The sequence below is a fragment of the Lagenorhynchus albirostris genome, chromosome 15, assembly GCF_949774975.1.
Source record: "Lagenorhynchus albirostris chromosome 15, mLagAlb1.1, whole genome shotgun sequence".
Taxonomy (NCBI): domain Eukaryota; kingdom Metazoa; phylum Chordata; class Mammalia; order Artiodactyla; family Delphinidae; genus Lagenorhynchus; species Lagenorhynchus albirostris.
Window position 1 is genome coordinate 72,975,034 of NC_083109.1, and position 24,241 is coordinate 72,999,274.

Genomic DNA, 24,241 nt, shown 5'->3' on the forward strand with positions numbered 1-24,241 from the left:
GACCCAATGAGTGGCACCGGCCGACCCGAGGCCCAATGGCGGCGGCGCGCGGGCACGCTGGAGGCGGGCCCGGCGCGCCCGACTTTTCCAGAAGACCCGGATAGCGCCTCACAGCCACGCTGAACCGGCTCTCGGCTCTCCGGATACCGGGTTCCCTCATTTTCTTCTGCTGGGTCAGCTATGGCGGCCGTGAAGACCCTGAATCCCAAGGCTGAGGTGGCCCGAGCCCAGGCGGCGTTGGCGGTCAACATCAGCGCGGCCCGGGGGCTGCAGGACGTGCTGAGGACCAACTTGGGGCCTAAAGGCACCATGAAGATGTAAGGCGGGGCTGGCGGGGAGGGCTGGGCTGGCATCGCGCACCTCGCGCTGTCGCGGGCCTGCGCCGGGGACTGAGGCCTAGAGCCCGCCGCCTCCGGGCCTCTGCGCTCGCCGCGGCGGCCTTTCTTCCCCGCATTGTCCCGGGTCGGTCCTATTTTTTGCCCTGGCCGTTTCCTTTGGTGGTCGATGCCGCCTCCGCCGAGAACAAAGCTGCCCGCGTGCGCTACGCGGCCCTCGCCGCCCCGCGCGCTTGGGACCTAAGAGACCCTGAGGACTGTTTCCCAGACGGGAGGGGGTGGGCATTGCACCATTCCTGTTACCGGAATTAGAGAACCAACCCTTGGCCCCAGCTCCTGAGGATCTGGGTAAAGCCCGATTTTTATGGGCCTCTTAATTTAGTCTCCATTGAAAAAGTCACACTGTGATTCATTTCTGCCCATTGAACAGGCTTGTTTCTGGTGCTGGAGACATCAAGCTCACTAAAGATGGAAATGTGCTGCTTCATGAAATGGTGAGAGGCTGCTAGACTAGGTCCAAAATGTCTTGGTTTTCCGTAGTACATTTAATTTGTAGGAAGACTTTTACTATTTTACAGAGTAGGAGAAAATCATATTTATCCTTCTCAACAGGTAGTTTTCCAGACAACAGAAGAAGTAGAAAAAATGTAATCAGTACTGTTGTTGACAGTAGGATACAGTGAGAGCCCTGGAATCTAATAAACTTCCTTTTGAATCCCCTGCCCTTGCCATTTAAAGCCTTCGTTAAAGGGTTTTAATTACTGAAATTCTAATAAAAACTGAGAGCAATTGACATAATCAGGGAAGCAAAATGTGACAGGATGGTTATACTTTTTCAAACGGCATTTCTTTTGTTATATCACACTTCTCCACCACCAACTGGAGGAGAAATAAAACTACCATTTTTAAAGTCCCAGTGACTAAGAATCTGAGGTTAACTGAGAAGAGCAGTCATTTTACTTATCCCTAAGTTTCCAAAACCTAACAGTTCAAATCCTAGAAAAGGAAATGACTTGCCAGTGTTTTGAGTTTAGAGTAAAATTTAGAGTTTTGATAATAGCATATCATGCCTTCAACATTCCAGGTGTTTGTAAATATCTTCAGTAAGGAATAGCTAACCTAGAAGGTGTAGTTTTTGTTCCGTGGCTTAAGTGGTGGCCTGTGCTAGCAGAGAACAGTAGGAGCCATAGTTAGTTTAAACTTGATGTCAGAAAAGCCGTCTCTACATGACTTTTAAATTTTTCCTAATTGAATGATAGTCTGCTTAGATTCTTAAAACTGTGAGTGTCCCCAAAGACATAAAAGACTGGACAACTGTACAGGATTGAAGGAGTATAAGAAGACAAAAGCAGTGCAGGAGCCATGTTGGAGCCTTTGTAATTAAGAATCTGGGTGACAAACAATGAATATTCTGTTTTTCCAAAACCTTTCCAGAGTTACTTAGCATCCACTGATGATCTTTGCTAAAGAGGCTAAGTTTTTCTTTTCTTTTCTTTTCTTTTTTCATTTTAATTATTTGTTCAGTGCCAAGTAAACTGGGCAGCCAGGCTTTCATTTAAAAGGCACTTGGGGGCTTCCCTGGTGGCGCAGTGGTTGAGAGTCCGCCTGCCGATGCAGGGGACACGGGTTCGTGCCCCGGTCCGGGAGGATCCCACATGCCGCGGAGCGGCTGGGCCCGTGAGCCATGGCCGCTGAGCCTGCGCATCCGGAGCCTGTGCTCCGCAACGGGAGAGGCCACAGCAGTGAGAGGCCCGCATACCGCAAAAAAAAAATAAAAGGCACTTGGTTTATTCTCACAAGAATCTTAAAATTGTCATAAAGAGGCATGCATGGAACATGGATTTGAAATTATTGTTCTTGTTCTATCACCTTGAGTTAACCTTAACTGGGTCTCACATTTCCTCATTAGTAAAGTGGAGATAATCTAAGAAGGAAACAAATTTATATAGGAAGGTGTTTCTGTCATCATAAACTGATAGCTAATGGTGAGTTTTTAATCAGAGTAATATGTAGCTGTACACTTGGGCATTTTGTGCAGATAAATTAGCCTTTCACACATTTTAAGGTATATTTGGGCTGTTTTCATTTTTAAGTTGTTTCACGAATTTTTTTCTTTCTCTACCTGCAGCAAATTCAACACCCAACAGCCTCCTTAATAGCCAAAGTAGCAACAGCCCAGGATGACATAACTGGTGATGGTACCACTTCCAATGTCCTAATTATTGGAGAGCTCCTGAAGCAGGCGGATCTCTACATTTCTGAAGTATACATGATTCTCGTGTTTCTGTGATATTTTATTGTGTATAGGAAATAATCTTACTTTTACTTATAAAAACTGATGTGCTAGTGGTAACTGAGGCCATATAATAGAATGTAAAGAGCATGGGGTTAAATATGGGAACAAGGGTCTGTATCCTACTCTGACACAAATTTACTATGATCCTGGATGAGTTGAAGAATCTCCCTTGGCCTGAAATGTGTTTTTTATCAAGTTGCATTGTATATACAGTTTTTATATGCCTATAACAGATTAATAATTGTGATGTAGAAATGGAATATTCAGGATTAGGCATATTTTTAAGGAAAAAGCTAACAAAAACCTTGAATTTAAATAAGAATACTACAACTTTTTTAGCCCTCAGTAGTTCCAAGGTTAAAGCAAACCTCAGTGAGTACTAATCTGATGTTAGGAAGAATTCCTGGGAAGAGAGAGAAAGCAGACTCTTAGTCTCCCTGTTTATTTTATTAGTAAATGGTGTGAATTAATTTCATATCACCTATAGGAAAGATATAATGGTCCTATTGACTGCCAGTTGTTATGACACAGTATTGAGTTTTGGGCGTTATCCCTTGTGGTTTGCACAGTGAACACCCAAGTGTGCTTTATAGTTCCCTTGGCTTTGACTCTGTGCTAGAGCAATGTCTGTTCTTTTCCTCTGCATTGAAAGGACTGTTTATCCTTTTAAATGTATTCAGAAACTCAGCACATTATATTAATTGTGTTTAAGGGTATGAATGATCCAGAATATCCCTTCATAAATTTGCTTTATCGTGAGCTATAGTTGCATCTAACTGAAGGTCTCTGTTGTTAGTGGCGGTTTTGTAATTGTGTGTTTATTATAGGGTCTTCATCCCAGAATAATTACGGAAGGATTTGAAGCTGCAAAGGAAAAGGCACTTCAGTTTTTGGAACAAGTCAAAGTAAGCAAAGAGATGGACAGAGAAACACTTATAGATGTGGCCAGAACATCTCTACGTACTAAAGTTCATGCTGAACTTGCTGATGTCTTAACAGAGGTATGTGTTAAATTTGATATGTGTCTGGTACATTACACCTATACTGAAAACCCCTGGCAACTGGAAACATCAGTATTCTTACTAATTCCAGTTATAGAGTGCCATCTGAAGTCTTCACAGTACCATCCTGTGTGGAGTAAGTAGGTTCATTTTTGTGGCAGTGATAACCTGATCTGTGGCCCTAAAAATAGAAAAAATAAGTAAAGTGAGAAAATCGTAATAGCATACCTGGCCAGGTTATGAAGGTATAATCAGAGCTTTCAGTAAAAGAGGTTTCTAAAATGGAGATTTCCTTATTAAAAAGCCACTAGTAGTAGAGATGTCAGTGATTCTTTAGGTAATTACACATTGAGGTTTCAGAAATGTAGATGACTTCAGCCCTTTACAAATAATGCATTCTATTAGCGTGTAAAAAAAGACTTGGGGGGCTTCCCTGGTGGCGCAGTGGTTGAGAATCTGCCTGCCGATGCAGGGGACACAGGTTCGTGCCCCGGTCCGGGAAGATCCCACATGCCACGGAGCGGCTGGGCCCGTGAGCCATGGCCGCTGAGCCTGCGCGTCCGGAGCCTGTGCTCCGCAACGGGAGAGGCCACAACAGTGAGAGGCCCGCGTACCGCAAAAAAATAAAAAAAAAAAAAGACTTAGATCAGTACAGACATTTTTAAAGACGAGAAGCTGTCTGCTTTAAACTTTTCTGAAGATTAAACAACATAAGTGTCTCAACTTCTGCTAGTCAAATTCATTGAATGGTTATACTCTGTTGCAGGCTGTAGTGGACTCCATTTTAGCCATTAAAAAACAAGATGAACCTATTGACCTCTTCATGGTTGAGATCATGGAGATGAAACATAAATCTGAAACCGATACAAGGTAGGTGGTAGAATGCTATGAAATAAAGAGTGTTTACAAACTCGAAGGAGTTTATACAATACATATATTTTGCCTGTTTTTTTTTTTGTCTTTGAATTAACGTATATTGCCTAGATGAGTATTTCATTTACTCAGTAGTATCTGTTTCCTCTTGAAATGAGGTTAATGGTATGTATTTTTACATAGAATGATTCTGGAAAGTCAACTACATCAGTCATTTGGCATTTATTGAACAAAGCATATGGGAGACTTCAGGGAATTTTAAAGAAAATTATTTAAAAGACCTAGTTTGGAAGCGTTTTTTAAATGAGGTGATCACAGTTTAATAGCCTACCAAACTTGTGACTATTTCTCTACAGAATCTTCTGCACAAGACGGGGTTGTTACTTTCATTTGAATGGCTTGTTTTTGTCATGTTCTGGAATTCTGCTTTTTCACAATTGAACCTTGCTACGTATTACCCAAAAGTCCTGTTCAAATAGCTCAAGAAATAAAGCTGATTGTGTGAAAATTATCAATACAGTCTCAATTCATTGTTTTAGTTTTGTTAGCATATGTTACACCCCATCTGGAAATCAATAAGAGTATAATTTTTATGTGTTGTAACAGCTTGATCAGAGGTCTTGTTTTGGACCATGGGGCACGGCATCCTGATATGAAAAAGAGAGTAGAAGATGTGTACATCCTCACATGCAACGTGTCATTAGAATATGAAAAAACGTGAGTTTATATATATCTCCTTAAAAATGGAAGAGAGGTGGAAGAGCTTGATATTTGGGGTAAGTCACTTTTTTGTGAGAATCAGTTTCCCGGCTGTACGGACAATAATGCCTCAATGGGGTTTCGGAAAATTACAGGAAATAGTCTCTGAAAACGTACCAGGGGTAGAATTGGAGCTCGGTGACTATTTGCTAAATATTTCCTCCCCTTTCTGTAACTTCCTTTTTTTAGAGAAGTGAATTCTGGCTTTTTTTACAAGAGTGCAGAGGAGAGAGAGAAACTAGTGAAAGCTGAAAGAAAATTCATTGAAGACAGAGTTAAAAAAATAATAGACCTGAAAAAGAAAGTCTGTGGTGATTCAGATAAAGGATTTGTTGTTATTAATCAAAAGGTGAGAAATTTTGTTTTATAAACTAGTGTGTATCTTTTTATTTTAAAGGTAAAATATTGAAACTTATTTTTTGTTGTTGTTAACAGGGAATTGACCCCTTTTCCTTAGATGCTCTTGCAAAAGAAGGCATAGTAGCTCTGCGCAGAGCTAAAAGGAGAAATATGGAAAGGTACGGATACAGATTATCTGTGATGTGAATTTAACTTATTTTGCAAGTTAACTTAAATTATTCCTTTTTTTCCTCTTATTTTTGTGATTTTCTTATTTTTTATTGCGATAAAATATACATAATATAAAATTTATCATATTACCTGTGTTTTCCAGGATCACATTTCTTTTTAAGGATAATATTCCATTGTATGGGTATACCACATTAGTTTCGTTTATTCCCTTATCTGTCAGTGGACATTTATTTGGGTTTCTGCCTTGGCTGTTGTGACTAGTGCTGCTATGATTGTTGATATACTTGATTTATTTTTAAATGATGACCTATACCGTACATATTTTTCCATGTCAAGAGACAGCATCAAGGGTTTCAGAGGAATACTTTCTTCCAAAGAGCTCACCATAATGAAGAGCTCTGTGCACCTTTAGATTTCATATCAGAGGAGTATTTGCTGACTTAAGAGTGGCTTAAATGGAGGGTTAGGAGAAAAGACCAGTTTTCAGCTAGTTGGTGGTGAATGGAAAGGCTTAAGCTAAAATATATTTTAGAATATGATTTTCACATGTAATTCTGATAAAGATTGCTTTCTAAAAATATTAATCTCTAAACATAACTAATAATAAAATCCCTTCTGCATCTCCCTTAAAACACTTGAATATTTCAGGCTGACTCTTGCTTGTGGTGGGGTAGCCCTAAATTCTCTTGAAGACCTAAATCCTGATTGTTTGGGACATGCAGGACTTGTCTATGAATATACATTGGTAAGTGTATTTTCTTTCCAAAATAATACTACTTTTTGGCTCATGAATTCTTCAGTAGTTAAAAATTCATTCAAACTTCGGATGATATTTTTGCTTTGTTAATATACATTTTGATGATTTATATGTAGTAATAAGCCATTGATGGGAAAATCACATTTCTTTTATGTGACTTTTTAAAAGAAGTTATTTGCTTTAATGTGATCAGTGCTGTGCCCTATTAATATGCTACTTATTCCTTCATAAGACCCTCTCATCTGGTCATTCTTTGCACAACCGTATCCTGGTTTTTGAAAATACTGTCTCCACACAGGGAGAAGAGAAGTTCACCTTTATTGAGAACTGTAACAATCCTCGATCGGTCACATTATTGATCAAAGGACCAAATAAGCACACACTTACTCAAATCAAAGATGCAATAAGAGATGGCTTGAGGGCTGTTAAAAATGCTATTGATGATGGTAAGATTGTCACTGTATTTAAATTCTTTTGCTAGTCTAAAAGGCATGGCTGAATACTGTGTTCTTTTTATCAGTAGTTTACACAGCCAGACACCATGCAAAAGTAAAGTTTTACCTTTAAAATGGCTATGATGGTATGCTAAGTTTTTTCATGGCATGCTGTTGTTAAAAGAAGGTACAAATAAATGAACTAATACTAAGAGCTTTCAGCATTTTCCATGTGCTAGTTAAATCATTCTGCTGTTTGATAATGTTGCCTGTATTGCTTTCAAATATAATATTAAAATTGCTGTGGTTATACTGAATTCTCAAATTAATGGATTTCCTGTGTGTTTTAATTTATATATTTTCTTACAATTGCCTCTACAGTTTTATTTTCTTTGTAGCTTAGCATTTCTCTCTTCCTCCCACCCAACAGGCTGTGTAGTTCCAGGTGCTGGTGCAGTGGAAGTGGCAATGGCAGAAGCCCTGATTAAATACAAGCCCAGTGTAAAGGGCAGGGCCCAACTTGGAGTTCAAGCATTTGCTGATGCATTGCTCATTATTCCCAAGGTGTGACTGCTTTAACTGTTTTCTAAACTACACCAAAATGATTCATCTGATGAAAACTTTTTGCTAATGTGGGTTTTTTCATAATGTGGATTTTGAATAAAAAGGGTTCATCAGTTTTCACCCTAACACTAGAACAGGTATTTCTTATTATCTGAATATATTGGTTCCTCTGGAGGGGAGGCTTGAATATCTGATGTTTCAGATGGCAAGAGATAGCTGTTTTAAGAGGGTTTGCAGTGTGGGGGTACAAACTTGCTTTTTGTTTTTGTTTTAAACTAAGGTTAATACTGTGATTTTTCTATTGTATGCTTACTTGAGGGTACAGTTTATGACCAGTGTATTGCTGGGCTTGGGGTGGATTAGTGAGTTGGTTGGTAATGTATATCTAGTCATTCTCTAAAGTGAACATAAATACCGGTCTGTTTTCACTTATTAAAGGTTTGGTTTTTTTGTTTTGTTTTTTTAACTATTAATTGGAAATACTGTTCATTTATTACAGACTTGACTATCTGTTATTAGGTCCTGTCTTTTAAATAAATTTGTTTCCTTTAGGTTCTTGCTCAGAACTCTGGTTTTGACCTTCAGGAAACACTAGTTAAAGTTAAAGCAGAGCATTCAGAATCAGGTCAACTTGTGGGTGTAGACTTGAACACAGGTAAGGAGGATATGACTATTTGTAGGGGGTGAACTAGATACTATAGGTGAGGTAAGACCAGGAAGGACAAAAAAAAATGGGAGAGAGAAGAATCTTGGAGTTGCTTTTGCTCTTTGACACCAGTGCTATCCGGGATCTCTGGGTTCTAAAGTATGACACAAAAATGTAATGACTAGATACAGAAATAAAGGGAATTGAGGAGACATTTGAATAATTTAGAAGAGTACAGATTTGTTGATATTGCTGAGTTGTGGTAGGTGGTTTGGGTTAATGTTGAAGGGTTTCATGTTGAGCTTGCTTTACTGTTTTTATCAGGGACTTTGATTAAAATGATACATTTCATGATCATACTCATGGGTGAAAAAAGGCTGAGGATAGCAAAAAATGCAGGAAGAGGGAACCAAATCTAATAAAATGAGTGAAGCCCTGATCTTAGGCCAGTGTAATCCAAATTATACAAGTACAATGTGGAAGAGAGATAACTGAGATACATCTGTGCAGTATGTGTAAGACCTATTGTGAACAGCATCATTCACATTCAAGTTAATATAAAAGGTTTCTTTTTTTTAATTAACTTTTATTGTAGTATAGTTGATTTACAATGTTGTGTTAGTTTCTTCTGTATGGCAAAGTGAATCAGTTATACATATACATATATCCACTCTTAGATTCTGTTCCCATATAGGTCATTACAGAGTATTGCGTAGAGTTCCCTGTGCTATACAGTAGGTTACTATCTATTTTATATATATATAGTAGTGTGTATATGTCAGTCCCAGTCTCCCAATTAATTTAAAAGATTTCTGGAATGAGGGTAATGATAAGCCTGTTTTGCCAGATTATAGTTCAGGTGCTATACTTTAATATGGATGCATAGGAACGTCTCCAGAAAAACAGAGATGTTCAAAAATTTGATAACCAAATAGAGCATTCCTATCACTGGAAGCATTCTAAGTAGAGGTCAGTCGCTCATCAAAGCTGCTGTGCACAGGAGTCATGGTCTGGAGTACAACATTGGGCTAATTTGAGGAACTTTGGGTTCTCATAGATAATACTGGAGGAAATGAGTGACCATTGATGAGTGAAGCAGCACAAAATACTCTTATTAGTTCTTTCAGACAGTATTCTGATCATATGACATGCTCTATATGATTTTAAGAATACTGGGTTACTTTTCAGGTGAGCCAATGGTAGCAGCAGAAGTAGGCGTATGGGATAACTATTGTGTAAAGAAACAGCTTCTTCATTCCTGGTAAGTTTGGGAAAGCCAAAATTATAACATTTGGGGAATATTCATACTCTTTAAAATTGGTATGTTTAATTTTCTTTCCATAAGAAAAGGTAATCAGTCAAAGGCAGCAACTAAGTGAGCCTTCTGTGTATGGAAAGGAAAGGGGAAACCTGACTGGATATAATTTGTGCAATTTAGTTGGAGATTGAGTTGAATTATGAGTTGAATTAGAGTTCATACCTCAAACCTGAGTAGTCTGATTTTTTCCCCCCCTTTTCAGCACTGTGATTGCCACCAACATTCTCCTGGTTGATGAGATCATGAGAGCTGGAATGTCTTCTCTAAAAGGTTGAATTGAAGCTTCCCTTGTATCATCTGAATCATGAAGATTCTACAGAGTGATCCTAAGAATATAGCTATGGAATTTTTGTCCAAGTTTCAAATGATTTTCAAAGGATTTTCTTTTCCCATATAAAAAAAGGAGAGAACACTGGCATCTGTTCAGATTCTGAAGTTCTGAAATTATAATTACAATATTTTTTAAATTGCACTGTAGTGTACACATACAGACCATACTTACCAATAAACAGGATGTTTTGCTTTAGCTTCAGTGATACAAAAATACATGTTAGATAAGCATATATTATCTATCGTATTAAATATTCCTTGAAAAACATTTTAATGGTTTAATCTTCTAATGAATGTATTTTAATTTATCTCCAATAGTTCCCCGTCATTAAGCATTTAAGTTTTCAATTTTTATGCTAGTTATAAATAAGACTTAAGTAACTTAAGGTTTTGAAAGCATTCCTGCTTCCTTAGTATAAATCCTTTTGAGCAGGGGTCCCCCCAACCCCTGGGCAGAGGACCAGTACTGTTCAGCGGCCTGTTAGGAACCAGGCCGCACAGCAGGTGAGCAGGGAGCAAGCAAGCAAAGCTTCATTTGCTGCTCCCCATCGCTTGCATGACTTTCTGAACTATCCCCGCCCCCCTCGAAAGACTGTCTTCTGCAAAACCAGTCCTGGTGCCAAAAAGGTTGGGGACAGCTGCTTTTGAGTAAAAAACACTATTGGATAAATTGGACTTTTCATGCTTTTGAAGTAGCTTTGCTAAACTGCTTCCCAGAAATGTTACGTTGTAGTGAGTAGAAAGATGGAAATAGAGTCAAGGGAGTTGAAAGAGCTGCAAGTCTAAAGTGGCAAAATAGGAAAGGCAGAGGTTAAATACATGGCTGAAGGCATAGTGACTGAGGACCAGGTGAGGTAAGGGATTTTCAGGCAAGACGGTATTTTTGCACATCGGAACCTTGCTTAGGCTGATATCCCTCCCAAACCCTCTAGTGTCCTATTTTTCTCACCCAAATTACTGTTCTACATGTTGCTACAAAATACAGTAGGTATATTTGAAGACCTTGAAAGGGATGTTGTGTTGCTAAGCTTTGCGTTAGGACTTCGCAGTTGCCTACAGTGAGCATACAATAAATTGGAAGTTGAAGCCTTTTCTGTGATCTTGCGGTGGTACTCCAGGGCACAAAAGGGAAGGAAATCAGTCCGTCCAAATGTTTACAAGCTAAAGAAGGGGTTTCTAGAATGGCAGGGTCTCTCGACCCCAACGCCGAGAAAATTGACTTCTCTTAATTACCTGGCCCGGCAACACTGGAGCTTCGGCCCCAGGACTAATTTCTAGGTGGGGCCGCGTAGAGGAGCAGTGCGCACGCGTGCGCAGGGCACGGCCGCCGACGTGATGCGCGCGGCGCGCGTGCGCAGAGGACCCGCACGGTGGCGCGTCTCCTCGTGGGGCTTCGGGGGTCGTGCTCTCGGCATGGGCACCTCGCCGTCGCCGCTGCTGACTCTGCTGTCCCTCCTCTCCGGCCCGTGGCTCGAACTAGGTCAGTGTGCTGGCCTGCCCAACTGCCCCTGGCGCCTTTCGTCCCTGGAGGCAGGAGAAAAAGGGTGGGGCGCTCGGCCCCTGCGGGGAAAGAGACGATGGCCGGTCTGCCAGCGTCCTGCGCTATCTTGCAGCGGCCGGAGGTGCCTCCCAGAGGCGGCCAACTTGGCGAGGTGTATCTCACTTCTATAGTTTTAACTTATTCTGGAATCTTTTGAGCATAAAAAAAGAATAAAACGATCCTCTCCCGTCCACCACGTACCCGTTGCCTAGTTTAAACGGTTGCCAATTTATGGCTTTAATCTTGCTTCTTTGGGACCCTTCCCACTTTCTCCTTCCCCTGGGAAATTCATTTTTGGAGTGAATCGAGGCACGATACAATTTTATTCCTCAATATTTAACTTGAATAGCCAAAAAGACAAGAAGTCACGGGAAAAAAAAGTATCACTCACTTTCCCACCTAAAACATTAACCGTACTCCTTAACACCATTAAACATCCAGTTAGTGTTCAAGTTCACCTACTGTAAATGTTTTAAAATTATAGTTTACTAGTTGAATTAGTGTCTAAATAAAATTAATATATTGCTGGTGTGTGTGTGTGTTTTGTTTTGTTTTGGCTGTGTTGGGTCTTCATTGCTGCGCGTGGGCTTTAGTTGCCGCGAGCGGGGGGCTACTCTCTTCGTTGTGGTGTCCCGGCTTTTCATTGCGGTGGCTTCTCTTGTTGTGGAGCACGGGCTCTAGGCTCATGGCCTTCAGTAGTTGTGGCACGCAGGCTTAGTGGCTGTGGCTCAAGGACTGTAGAGCACAGGTTTAGTAGTTGTGGCACACATGCTTAGTTGCTATGCGGCATGTGAGATCTTCCTAGATCAGGGATCGAACCTGTCGCGCTGCATTGGCAGGCAGATTCTTAACCACTGCGCCACCAGGGAAGTCTCTGTGTGTTGTTTCTTAACTCTCTTTTAATCTGAGAATTTCCTGCTTTCTTTATTCCAACCCTCACCCCCCTTAAAGTGGACGAAATCATGTGTGAGTGTGTCAGAATGAGAATGAGAAAAGGGGCAAAGATGGGATACTGGGGAACATGAAAAGATGAGGACTCTGCCTTTAGGGAAATTATAGTACTTAGACACTGTTAGGTAGAAACATAACAATATAGTATGTCAAGCCAGAGAAGTGTGACCTTTTGAAAATAGCACTGACCTGGAAGTAAGGAGACCCGGGTTTCTCCTGTAAACTAGCTCTTTAAGTCATTTCCCTTTTGGGTTTTGGTTTTCTCCTGTCATATGAGGGGGTTGAAATAAAGATCCTTTTAATTCTATGATTTTTGGAGGTATCCAAACAGGAAGTGTAAAGCAGTTCATTCAGTCATTTGATGATAATTATTGTGCACTTGTGCTAGGTGCCAGGGATACACTGGCAACAGATGTAGTTCTTTTCTTTCTGGAGCATATGATATAATGGTGAAAATCATTACGAATTGATAAGAGTTCAAACGAGTGAAAAGGAAGAGTCAGAGAAACATGCGCAGTAGTATGGGTAGAAAGTTGATAGATGTATTTCAGAGTATAGTGTCTAGATTTATCTCGCTGGGACAAAAGGTTGTCGTGCAGAAGAATAGAGAGGTAAGGAAAGGAACTAAACATTTGTTGAAAACCTACTGGGACTTACCTGGTGGTCCAGTGGTTAAGACTTTGTGCTCCCGGCGACTTCCCTGGTGGCGCAGTGGTTAAGAATCTGCCTGCCAATGCAGGAGACACAGGTTCGAGCCCTGGTCTGGGAAGATCCCACATGCCGCGGAGCAACTAAGCCCGTGCGCCACAAAGACTGAGCCTGCGCTCTGGAGCCTGTGAGCCACAACTACTGAGCCTGTGTGCTGCAACTACTGAAGCCCATGCACCTAGGGCCCGTGCTCTGCAACAAGAGAAGCCACCGCAATAAGAAGCCTGCGCACCACAACAAAGAGTAACCCCCGCTGACCGCAACTAGAGAAAACCCGTGCACAGCAACAAAGACCCAACGCAGCCAAAAATAATCAATAAATAAAATTAAAAAAAAAAAAAAAAAGACTGTGCTCCCAATTCAGGGGGCCTGGGTTCGATCCTTGGTAAGGGAACTAGATCCCACATGTATGCCACAACTAAGAGTTTGCATGCCGCAACTAAGACCCGGCGCAAACAAATTAATTTTTTAAAAAAAGAAAGAAAACCTACCATGTGCTAAACATTTCACACATTATTTTAATACAGCCATGCATTTGAGTTAGATATTATCCCCATTTTGTAGATGAAGAAACTGAAATCCAGACTAAGTAATTTGCCCAAGGTCACCCAGCAAATTAAGTGACAGAACAAGAATTTAAAGCCAAAATTTTTTTTTTAAATAAATTTATTTATTTAATTTTGGCTGCGTTGGGTCTTCGTTGCTGCACGCGGTCTTTCTGTAGTTGCAGCAAGCACAGGCTACTCTTCATTGTGGTGTGCGGGCTTCTCATTGCGGTGGCTTCTCTTGTTGGGGAGCACGGGCTCTAGGCGTGTGGGCTTCAGTAGTTGTGGCGCAAGGGTTCAGTAGTTGTGGCTTGCGGGCTCTAGAGTGCAGGCTCAGTAGTTGTGGCACACAGGCTTAGTTGCTCTGCGGCATGTGGGATCTTCCCAGACCAGGGCTCGAACCCATGTTCCCTGCAATGGCAGGCAGATTCTTAACCACTTTGCCACCAGGGAAGTCCTAAAGCCAAATTTTTTAAGCTTCCTTTGTTTTTTTCATTATAGCATTATGAGTTTTACATATGATCCAAATATTGCCACTTCTTTTATATATATTCGACTCTTTTTTTCTCTGCAGGGAATGGGCAGATGACCAACATGGTCCAGCTACCAGGTGGGAGATTCCAGATGGGAACGAATTCACCAGATGGCAGAGATGGTGAAGGACCTGTCCGGGAGGTGACGGTAAAACCCTTTGCCATCGACATATTTCCTGTCACCAACAAAGACTTCAGGTACATCCAGTGTTCTTCCAGGAGAAGTAAAGGCTATTCTAATCTTCATAATATTTAAAAGGAGATTAGCTTGTTCACTACCACATATCATCTTTGCAATGGTACAGTGAGATAAGTGTTATCTACGTTTTTAAGATGAAGAATCTGAAGTCCGGGGACTTCCCTAGTGGCACAGTGGTTAAGAATCTGCCTGCCAATGCAGGGGACACGGGTTCAATCCCTGGTCTGGGAAGATCCCACATGCCGCGGAGCAACTAAGCCCATGCGCCACAACTTCTGAGCCTGTGCTCTAGAGCCCACGAGCCACAGCTACTTAAGCCCTCACACCGAGAGCCCATGCTCCGCAACAAAGAGAAGCCACTGCAATGAGAAGCCCGTGCACCACAACGAAGAGTAGCCCCTGCTCACCGCAACTAGAGAAAGCCCGCGTGCAGCAACGAAGACCCAACGCAGCCAAAATTTAAAAAAAAAAAAATATATATATATATATATATATATATATATATGAAGTGCAAAGTTTCTGTTAGTGGCAGAGCTGGGCCTGGAACTGAGATCCTCAGACTCTTGAGCCAGTGGATTGTCCAGCGCACTGGGCATAGCACTGAGAAATATGGGCAGAAGTCAGACACTCAACAGAAACCTCTGCAACAGGGGAGAAGGAATTGGGAGAAGGGTCATAGTAGCTGAGAGTCCCTTAAATTCCCTTTACATTTACTTAGGGAAATGGCATTGTTTCCAGAATCAAACATTTTGGTTCCAGCTTAATCTAAGAAGCCATGTTGAGCTGCGTCAGTGTCCCCAAGGTGATGTTTTGGGTAGGTTAAAGTAGAAAATGATCCAGGACATACCTATAACTACCTTCAAATGGTAGAGGAGGGAGTATATAGGGAGGAGAGGGAAAGGAAGAGGAGGGGATGGGAAGACAATAAAGCAAATGTGAGAAATGACTTAAATGTTACATTTGTGGACTTAAAACTTTGCAGGATAAAAAGTTTTGGGGAAAATTTGATTCAGGAGACACAGGCTGAAATAAGCATAAGGATTGTCAGTATACTCCTCAGGCCTTTCGACTCACTGCTTCCACCTCTAGGGATTTGTCTTGAAGAATTAAAAGTTGTCCAAAAACATTTAGCTAAAAACCGTTTAGCTATTGATACAGCGCTAATACATTTACAATGTCATCTTGTAAACAAATGTTAACAACTTTAGGATCACTTAAACATATTGTATCAAGATAACAGACTACTTAGCAGCCCTTAAAAATCCTGTCGTCAAAAAGAGATAGTTCTGAAGTGTTAAGTGAAGAAAGTAGGTTACAAAATACTAAATAGGGTATGATCCCATTTTTTAAAACTATATGTATAGAATGTATATGCATTAAGAAAGACCTGGAAGATGCAACGTGGCATTAGGTGACGGATTCTGCTCATGTTTTTGTAACTTCCAAAGGAAAATGATTACAGGAAGCACCTTCTGAAAGCTATTTAAAAATCCTTGGCTGTGGGGTGAAGGGGGAGAGAATATGGACAGGTATATCTTAGTTGGTATGATAATGGATGATTTTAGTTTTTTTCTTTTTACCTACCTCTGTTTCCTTGTTTTTCTATAATATGATGTTATATATGCTTTAAAAAATATTTTTAAACAGGAAAGTTATTAAAATCAAAGGAGAAATCACTTCTGATCAGGCTTGCACCGCATCATGACAACCAGAAATAGCTAGCTAGGTAGATGCATTCTTTTTTTTTTTAATTTAATTTTATTTATTTATTTTTGACTGTGTTGGGTCTTCGTTGCTGCGTGTAGACTTTCTCTAGTTGTGGCCAGCAGGAGCTACTCTTCATTGCGTAGGCTTCTCATTGCGGTGGCTTTTCTTGTTGCGGAGCACAGGCTCTAGGCACGCGGGCTTCAGTAGTTGTGGCTTGCGGGCTTTAGAGCGCAGGCTCAGTAGTTGTGGCACACGGCCTTAGTTGCTCCGCAGCATGTGGGATCTTCCCGGACCGGGGCTCGAACCCGTGTTCCCTGCATTGGCAGGCGGATTCTTAACCACTGTGCCACCAGGGAAGCCCTAGATGCATTCTTTCATATTTTAAATTGACCTTTTATATTATGGAAATATAATGTCACCTCCAGGAAGCCCCTAAACTTTGCTTAGAACCCATAATCTGTCTTCGCCTCTCTGGTAAAAGAGTCTCAAACCGTTCAGGTGGCAGAGGTTGGTAAATAGCTGTTGCTACCAAATCTCATCTCCTCCTCCATTCTCAATGTCCCTTTGATGGGTGAACGATGTCTTCTCATATCAGAGGTCTAGCACAGATGGAGTACACTTAGCCCAGTGAAAACAATCCATCTTACCCTGGAAATCTGCTTGCTGAAATTTGCTCAGCCATACCAAACTATATGAAAATCCATTCTAAAATCTCGGCAAGTCATTTTTGTTTGACTCAATCTCCCTCATCTGTTAGAGGGAGATAATAACCCCTGTTCTGCCTCCCTCCTGTGATTGTTGTGACATTAGGTATGTGACGAAGACCTTTCCGAAGAGAGACCCATTCCCACCCTTGAATCTTCTCAGCAGCTTTATTATCTCCAAAAACTGGAGGTAACCCAGATGACCTGCAACTGGTGAATGGATAAACAAAATATGGCCTATACATCCAATGAAATACTACTCAGCAATGAAAGGCAACAAACTGCAAAAAAAAAAAAAAAAAAGGAACAGGGATGAATCTTGGAAGCAGTATGCTAAGTGAAAGAAGCCAGACCGCCCCCCACTACATACTACTGTATTATTCAATTTATGTGAATGTATATTCTGGGAAAGGCCAAACTATAGAGACAAACAACAGATCCGTGGTTGCAGAGGCACAGGGGAATTTTGGGGGGTGGTTGATGGAACTGCTGCTCTGTATCTTGATTGTGATAGTGACTACGTGCTTTGTCACAACTCACAAAACTATACACCAAAAAGAGTGAATTCTCCTGTTTGTGAACTGCACACACAGCAACAGATTTTAAAAGAAAATCTGCTCAGGCTCTCAGGTGAATTCCTTGTAGTTCATGAAAATTCTGTGATGTGTGACTAATAGGATAAGGGTGTATGAGGTTTTCTGGAACAGGAGAGGGTGAGGGTGGAGCACAGAACCCTATTAACTAAACCGTATGAAACATCTCTTTTCAGGGAGTTTGTCAGGGAGAAAAAGTACCAGACAGAGGCTGAGGTGTTTGGGTGGAGCTTTGTCTTCGAGGACCTTGTCTCTGATGAGCTTAGAAACAAAGCAACCCAGAAAATGCAGGTAAGAGAACCTAGGTTTGCAGCTGAGGGGATGGGAGTGGGACCTAGACAGAGAATCCTGTGGGATCTGGGGTCCCCTGGGCCACAGTAGAGAATCAAACCTGAGAACCAGAGGCAGGGAGGAAGCAAGAGAGACCCACCCTGGAAGAGTCAGATGAACACACACTCCCAGGATGTTCACCCTGTGCTGGTTTCTGTATAGAGAGACTCTGTAAAGATGCAGACACACACAGCGTTCAGTATACTCCCTGGACCAGCAAGAGAACCTCTTGAGAAGCCTCCCTCCAACACGGGTGGTGAGATTTTGAACACAGCCTCACTTGGACCACCTGAGTCTCAGCCTGAAGTCTCTGCTTTGCCTCCTGGGTGTCAGTCAGGAAGGTGCCCTCGCTGGGTCAGAGCATCTTTTTAGTCATGTTCCTTCCTTTTTGCAGTCTCTCCTCTGGTGGCTTCCAGTGGAAAGGGCATTCTGGAGGCAGGTAAGGGTTGGTTCCTCTACTTTGTTTTCTCCCCCTGTTGACTCTTGGGAGGCCTGGCTTCCCTAGACCCTTGCCCATCTAGAAATACTGAGTTTAAAAGGATGACAGAGAAATTTTAGGGAAGCAGCCAAGCCACCCTGTTTTCTCTGCCCTAATCCTTTTACCCCTGGCCCATCCCATTTCTCCCTGTCGTCTCATGTTTAGTCCTTCTTTCTGACTCTGGACCTCTCCTCACTCACCAGGCTCTCTCTTCCCACTTCCTTGCTCCATCTGTGGTAAAAGCTGAACTCAGGCACCCTAAGCCTAGCCTTCCTCAGACTTCCACGAGCTCCCAGAAGCTTGTCTCACTTCATCCTGGCTATCAGCCTGCAGGTCCCGGCTCTGGCATCCGAGAGAAACTGGAGCTCCCAGTGGTACACGTGAGCTGGAATGATGCCCGTGCCTACTGTGCTTGGCGGGGGAAACGGCTGCCCATTGAAGAAGAGTGGGAGTTTGCTGCCCGAGGGGGCTTGAAGGGTATAGAGATGCCAAGCGATTTCCCTTTATTCTTTCTCCCCATCCTACCTTGCATGGGGGGCTTTAAAGGGTGGGATAGGTTTGTGCTCCCTAGAGCAGTGCTTCTTTTTTAAATTTTATTTTATTTATTTATTTTTGGCTGCATTGGGTCTTTGTTGCTGTGCACAGGTTTTCTCTAGTTGCAGTGAGTGGGGGCTACTCTTCGTTGCAGTGCGTGGGTTTCTCATTACGGTGGCTTCTCTTGTTGCGGAACATGGGCTCCAGGCGCGCGGGCTTCAGTAGTTGCAGCACACGGACTCAGTAGTTCTGGCTCACAGGCTCTAGAGTAAAGGCTCAGTCTTTGTGGCGCACGGGCTTAGTTGCTCCGCGGCATGTGGGATCTTCCCGGACCAGGGCTCGAACCCACGTCCCCTGCATTGGCAGGCGGATTCTTAACCACTGCACCACCAGGGAAGCCCCGAGCAGTGCTTCTTACACTGTGTAGTGATGGACCAGTTGTTGGTGTTATTTCTAATCCATCTCAGACCAATACTTCCATAAAATAGTGTAAAAATTAGTAACTGGAAAATGAAATGAAAAAAACAGACATATTTTTTTAATTATTGGAGAGTCTACAGACAAGTTCCATTTCAATAAGTATAATCAGAACAACATAGCATAGGGAAAAAGAAAAGGATTACCTATACTGTATACCTTTTCCATAGCTGTATAGGGATTAATATAACATTGCTATTTGCTTATAACTTTGTTAGTTTGCATTCCTACCTAAACAGAAAGTTAGAGTGAAATAGCAATTTCCCATATTCAACACCTCTACACAGTCTTTGAATGAACACTGGCTATACCAATAGTCAAAGTTATTAATGTGATAAATGAGGTTGCTGTTCATTTATCCAATCTAAGTCTAAAGAACAAGTTTCTCAATGCTTACTCTCAATTTCTGTACTTATCCCAGCATGAGCTGGTAACAAATAGTTTGCAGAATGGCATTGGTCAGAACCACACCTAGAATTGTCCTGTCCTGGAGCAAATCAGAAGCCAGGGCCTCCGAGTGCAATACTGTGAGTGGAAGGGAGGGGCGTGGGAAGTAAAAGTAAGTAATCTTATTCTTCTGTTCTCATCACTTCCTTTCGGTTGCCTCGCTCTTTCTACCTTTCCCTTCTTCCCCAACTCCTCACCTCTCCCTCCTCCGCTGTCTCCTTGCCCTCCTGGCAGGTCAGGTTTACCCCTGGGGAAACGAGTTCCAGCCAAACCGCACCAACCTGTGGCAGGTAAGACACACGTTCCTCACTCCTGTCCCTTCTCAGAGTGTTGATTGAGACCTGCTGTGGGCTAGACACTGTGTTAGGCTGTGGGACTCAGAGGCCTTCGTGTTGTAATGGAACTGAAAGCTGGTAAAGGGGTAAAGCAGAAGACAACGTGGTGGGGCTATATAGTGAAGATGTGCAGCATGTGCTGGGGGGTGTGCTGGAGTGTGCTCTCTTGTGCTGCAAGAACAGGGCGTGACTTCACAGTGAACATGCCATTTGAGCTGATTGAACCGGAGTTTGCCATGAGAAAAGTGGAGGAAACAACATGCATGTCAGCAGTGGATAAGGAAAGGGTGCTGTGTGTTCAGAGACATGCCAGACTCGGAGAGGCTAGCGCACAGGGAAACAGGAGGTATAGGAGATGAAGTAGGCAGTGGATTGGAGGCAGATTATGAAGGACCAGGGGTGCCAAGATGTGGTTTTAGATTTTACCCTCCAGGCAGTGGGGAGCCGACAGAGGTCTTGAAACAGGGGAGCGACAACATCATTTTGATTTGGGGGATGCTGATTGTTGAAAATTTGTGTGGGATCAAATGAAGTAGAGCTGCAGGAGGTCTCTGAATCCGAGGCTGCAGCCATGGCCCAGGGATGTGAACACTTGCATGAAGTGGAAGTGAAATCGAGAGGAAGCCAGGTGGGAGACGCCTGCCTGAGAGGAGAGACAGGGTTTGGTACTTCGCCAAACATGGAGGAGTGGAAGAGAGAAGGACTCAAGCATGAATCCAAGCTTGGGCAAGAGGGTGCTGGTGTGACCATTATCCAGAATAGATAATATGCGTGTTGGGGGTCAGAGGGATAGAACTTGGTCACTTTAGGATCAGCCTAGCTTAAGCTGCCTTTGGGTCATGGCTATGCTCAGTAAGAGGTTGAAAGTATGAGTTTGGAGCTTAGGACAGAGGTCTGGGTCAGAACAACTGGTTTGGAGTCAACAGCATACACTGTAGGCAGGAATGACATCCCCCAAGGGGACTGTGCAGCATGAGGGGAGCCCAGCACCAGCATTTTAGGGTGAAGCCTTGAAAAGGGCCTCAGGGGTAGACTGACCTTTTAGATGATCTTGGGATCAGAGCTTTGCAAAAAGTCTTATCTGACTTATTCACCATGGGATCTTTGTTAAATTAACTGTTTTGAGTCTCAGTTGCTAGCTTTTTTTTGGCTGCATTGGGTCATCGTTGCGGTGCGCGGGCTCCTCATTGCAGTGGCTTCTCTTGTTGTGGTGCATGGGCTCTAGGAGTGCAGGCTTCAGTAGTTGTGGCACATGGGCTCAGTAGTTGTGGCTTGTGGGCTCTAGAGTGCAGACTCAGTAGTTGTGGCACACAGGCTTAGCTGCACCGTAGCATGTGAGATCTTCCCGGATCAGGGCTCAAACCCGTGTCCCCCGCATTGGCAGGTGGATTCTTAACCACTACACCACCAGGGAAGTCCCAGTTGCTAGCTTTTTAAAGGGAGAAAATACTTGCCTCACAACCTGGTCAGGATTAAAGACATAGATGTAGCAGCCCTAGCACATAGTTGGCGATGAGTAAATTGTAGCCCCTTCATCTTCCCTTTCATAAGATCAGCCCCCATAGAGCAGGGATAGCTGAACTCCAATTTCAATGAGAAACAGAATGAACAAGTTGAACAAAATGCGTCAGCAAATACAGGTTACTTTTCCAGAATGTTGGCGGTAAAAAGCAGGAGGTGAGGAAGGCAGGGTCAGAGCAGATGAGGGAGAGTTAAGCCTGTTGGTGATAGAAGGGAAAGCGATGGTACAGGGGAGCACAGGATGAGCGTCTCGTTCCTGAGGAGACGGGTGCCGGTCATGGAGGAGGGGAGGCAGAGCCTTTCTTCTCAAGGCACATGGGGAGGAAGTCGAGAAAGTGGGAGTGGGGCAGGCTGGTGTGGACACAGGGAAAACGACACATTTCCTAAGCCAGCCAGGAGATCATAGTAGAGGACACGAGGCAGCTGGTTAGGGAGCTCAGGGTGGGAACCTAGGGTCACTGCCCCGTGCCCTTCCCCTACCGCAGAGGATACCGCAAGATGGCCTTGGTTTAAGCTCCTCTGGGCAGGTGGGAGCAGCTGCCTCGGGACGGGATGGTAAATCTTTGAGCCTAAATTTCTCCCTCCCTCAGGGAAAGTTCCCCAAGGGCGACAAGGCTGAGGATGGCTTCCACGGAGTCTCCCCGGTGAACGCTTTCCCCCCACAGAACAACTACGGTAAGATTGCTCGTCGGGTTGCTGTCATGTCAGCGTTCACAGCTCGGCTGGTGGGATGGTCCTGCCTGAAAAGTGAGGTGGAGAGAAGCAGCACAGGGAAGCATTAGCTCCCCAGGGCCATCGGGTGGCGCCCCCCAGCCTGGGCCAGACCCGCCGCTGTGCTTCAGGGCTCTTTGACCTCGTGGGCAACGTGTGGGAGTGGACAGCGTCACCATACCAGCCTGCCGACCAGGACATGCGTGTCCTCCGGGGGGCGTCCTGGATCGACACGGCCGATGGCTCTGCCAATCACCGGGCCCGGGTCACCACCAGGTGAGGGGCTCGGTAGCTGGGGGCTGAGGGTCTGGGTCCTGGTCTCCCAGAGCACAGGTGGCACCAGATCTGGCGTGGCCGCCGCTGCCGTGCCTCCCCCTCCACGGGGGGCTGTGGGTACAGAAGAGGAGGCAAGCCACACTTGCCATAGAAAGCCAAGAGCCCGGGACTGCTGGTGCCTTTTCCTGCCAGCTGTCAGCCCCAAGGCAGACTCTGTGTCCAGCATCTTAATTATGTGGTTTCCCCTCTTGTCCTCCGAGCTAGGCTTGCAGAGAGAGGGAAGTGGAATGGCCACATCGATAGGTCATGGCCAGGGGTCATGGAAACATTGACTCTTCCAACAAGTGTGCACATGAAAAGTCATTTTCTACAACCGTTTTGTCTTACAATCAAGAAAAACTAGGCTCAGGGAGGTCCTGGAGCCTGCTCATTTCACACAGATGTCTAGTGGTGGCACCTGAATGGTGGAGTCCCCGGCTCCCGAGTCCCCTTCTAGGACCCTCCACCTTGTTCATCTGTGGATTTATTTTGGTTAATCTCCCTGCAACTCCTCCTGCTCCTGGGTTCCGGAAGGACTGTCGAGAAGCCACTGTTCCTGTGGCCTCAGGGTGTCAGGTTTGCAGGCGTTTCTTTGATACACTGAGCCCCTGGATTTTCCTCACCTTTTTCTTTAGGGCAAAGTAGTGGAGAAAGTATTGGCCTGGGGACCAGGAAACTGGGTTTGCCACTGATTCTGTTGTGCCACTAAAGCAGTGGTTGGCCTTGGGCAAGACATTTAAATCTTTCCAGTGTCTGACTCTGGGTCTGTGAGACGGTGAACAAAACACACCTTCCAAAGCAGTAAGGGAAATGGCAAATGAAGGAATACGTGTGAAACTTCTCTGGAAAGTGTGAGGTAGTGATTGGTGCTATGATAGTCTCACTTCTTGCCGACAGGCTTTTTTTGGCTAAGTTATTCTAAACTACCGACAGTCGAAGTTATTACTTGTGGCCTTTCCTTCCTTCCAGTTCAGTCTCTCAGGACCACCCTCACTTCCTCCACCCAAGGTCCCTTCTTACCCCTTTCCCCCAGGAATGGCACACCCTCAGGCCCTACCCTCACACACCAGACTGTGTATGCCCCCCACCAGTCCCCAGGCGCCCCAGACCACAGCAGGCCCTGGGAGCTGGAGCAGGAGAGTTGGGTAAGGCCCTGGGTCCCTTTCTCAACAAATGTCCATTCTCTCTCCCCTTCTCTGGTGGCAGAATGGGCAATACTCCAGATTCAGCCTCAGACAACCTAGGCTTCCGCTGTGCTTCCAGTGCAGGCCGACCACCTGGGGAGCTGTGAGCAGCCACACAGAGATGAGGAGAGTCCCCCGTGGCACCCGTGGCACTCCCTGGCCACATGCCAAACACAGCCAAACTCGGGACTGCGTCCATCCCCTCCCCCCTCCCTGTGGCAGACACCTCTCCCCCGGGCAGGAAAGGACCCTGACCTCCACAGAGGGGCACCACTGTCTCCTGGAGAAGGGGCCCAACTTACTGATTATGTCCAGGAGCCGGACGTTTCTCTTAGAGGTCAAATACTGACCGTATGGGGGCCACATACTCAAAACATTTGGGGCGCAGTGCTCTGAAAGGCGGTTTGTGAAAATATTTTAAATCTGCTCCCTCCAACTTTCTCACTGTCTGACCCGGGGACCTGACATTGTTTGCTCAAGGCAGAATTTCCCCAGGTCTCCTTGTTTTCCCAGCAAGTTGCTGTAGAAGGAAAATGATTCCTTCATTTGCCTTATTTGTGGGGTTTCATGCACCTCCGAGGGAAC

General features: G+C 44.0%; 2 protein-coding genes and 2 non-coding genes across 7 annotated transcripts; all 4 read left to right on the top strand.

Moving 5' to 3' along the window:
• Positions 1-87: 87 nt before the first annotated feature.
• On the top strand, positions 88-10,112 carry CCT6A (chaperonin containing TCP1 subunit 6A). Its single transcript, XM_060124344.1, has 14 exons — positions 88-317; positions 766-829; positions 2,464-2,598; positions 3,459-3,632; positions 4,399-4,502; positions 5,112-5,222; positions 5,454-5,613; positions 5,700-5,782; positions 6,444-6,540; positions 6,851-6,998; positions 7,417-7,550; positions 8,103-8,205; positions 9,385-9,457; positions 9,717-10,112. Exons 1-14 carry the CDS (start codon positions 181-183, stop codon positions 9,787-9,789), a joined length of 1,596 nt encoding a protein of 531 aa, XP_059980327.1. The 5' UTR covers positions 88-180; the 3' UTR covers positions 9,790-10,112.
• Positions 3,193-3,326, top strand: LOC132506549 (small nucleolar RNA SNORA22). The gene has a single exon (XR_009535875.1). It is a non-coding gene; the product is annotated as a small nucleolar RNA SNORA22 (small nucleolar RNA).
• On the top strand, positions 7,042-7,181 carry LOC132506544 (small nucleolar RNA SNORA15). Its single transcript, XR_009535871.1, has one exon. It is a non-coding gene; the product is annotated as a small nucleolar RNA SNORA15 (small nucleolar RNA).
• Positions 10,113-10,254: 142 nt separating the features above from the next.
• Positions 10,255-23,895, top strand: SUMF2 (sulfatase modifying factor 2). 4 transcript variants are annotated; one of them, XM_060124348.1, is made up of 10 exons: positions 10,255-11,324; positions 14,163-14,319; positions 17,501-17,615; positions 18,049-18,093; positions 18,336-18,368; positions 18,459-18,609; positions 19,825-19,880; positions 22,037-22,121; positions 22,289-22,433; positions 23,679-23,895. In XM_060124348.1, exons 1-10 carry the CDS (start codon positions 11,180-11,182, stop codon positions 23,761-23,763), a joined length of 1,017 nt encoding a protein of 338 aa, XP_059980331.1. In that variant the 5' UTR covers positions 10,255-11,179; the 3' UTR covers positions 23,764-23,895. The 4 variants fall into 4 exon arrangements, with proteins under 4 accessions (XP_059980331.1, XP_059980330.1, XP_059980332.1 ...); XM_060124347.1 differs by having other exon boundaries at positions 18,336-18,609; XM_060124349.1 differs by lacking the exon at positions 18,336-18,368.
• The last annotated feature ends 346 nt before the right edge of the window (positions 23,896-24,241 follow it).

What these genes read in the sequence shown, in the direction of transcription:
- SUMF2 (XM_060124347.1), top strand. Translation starts at nt 11,180, where the DNA reads ATGCGCGCGGCGCGCGTGCGCAGAGGACCCGCACGGTGGCGCGTCTCC. An exon ending in CGGCCCGTGGCTCGAACTAG is followed by an intron (nt 11,325 to 14,162) that starts GTCAGTGTGCTG and finishes TTTTCTCTGCAG; the next exon opens with GGAATGGGCAGATGACCAAC. An exon ending in CCCCCCACAGAACAACTACG is followed by an intron (nt 22,122 to 22,288) that starts GTAAGATTGCTC and finishes GCTGTGCTTCAG; the next exon opens with GGCTCTTTGACCTCGTGGGC.
- CCT6A (XM_060124344.1), top strand. Translation starts at nt 181, where the DNA reads ATGGCGGCCGTGAAGACCCTGAATCCCAAGGCTGAGGTGGCCCGAGCC. An exon ending in CCTAAAGGCACCATGAAGAT is followed by an intron (nt 318 to 765) that starts GTAAGGCGGGGC and finishes CCCATTGAACAG; the next exon opens with GCTTGTTTCTGGTGCTGGAG. An exon ending in TAAAAATGCTATTGATGATG is followed by an intron (nt 6,999 to 7,416) that starts GTAAGATTGTCA and finishes CCCACCCAACAG; the next exon opens with GCTGTGTAGTTCCAGGTGCT.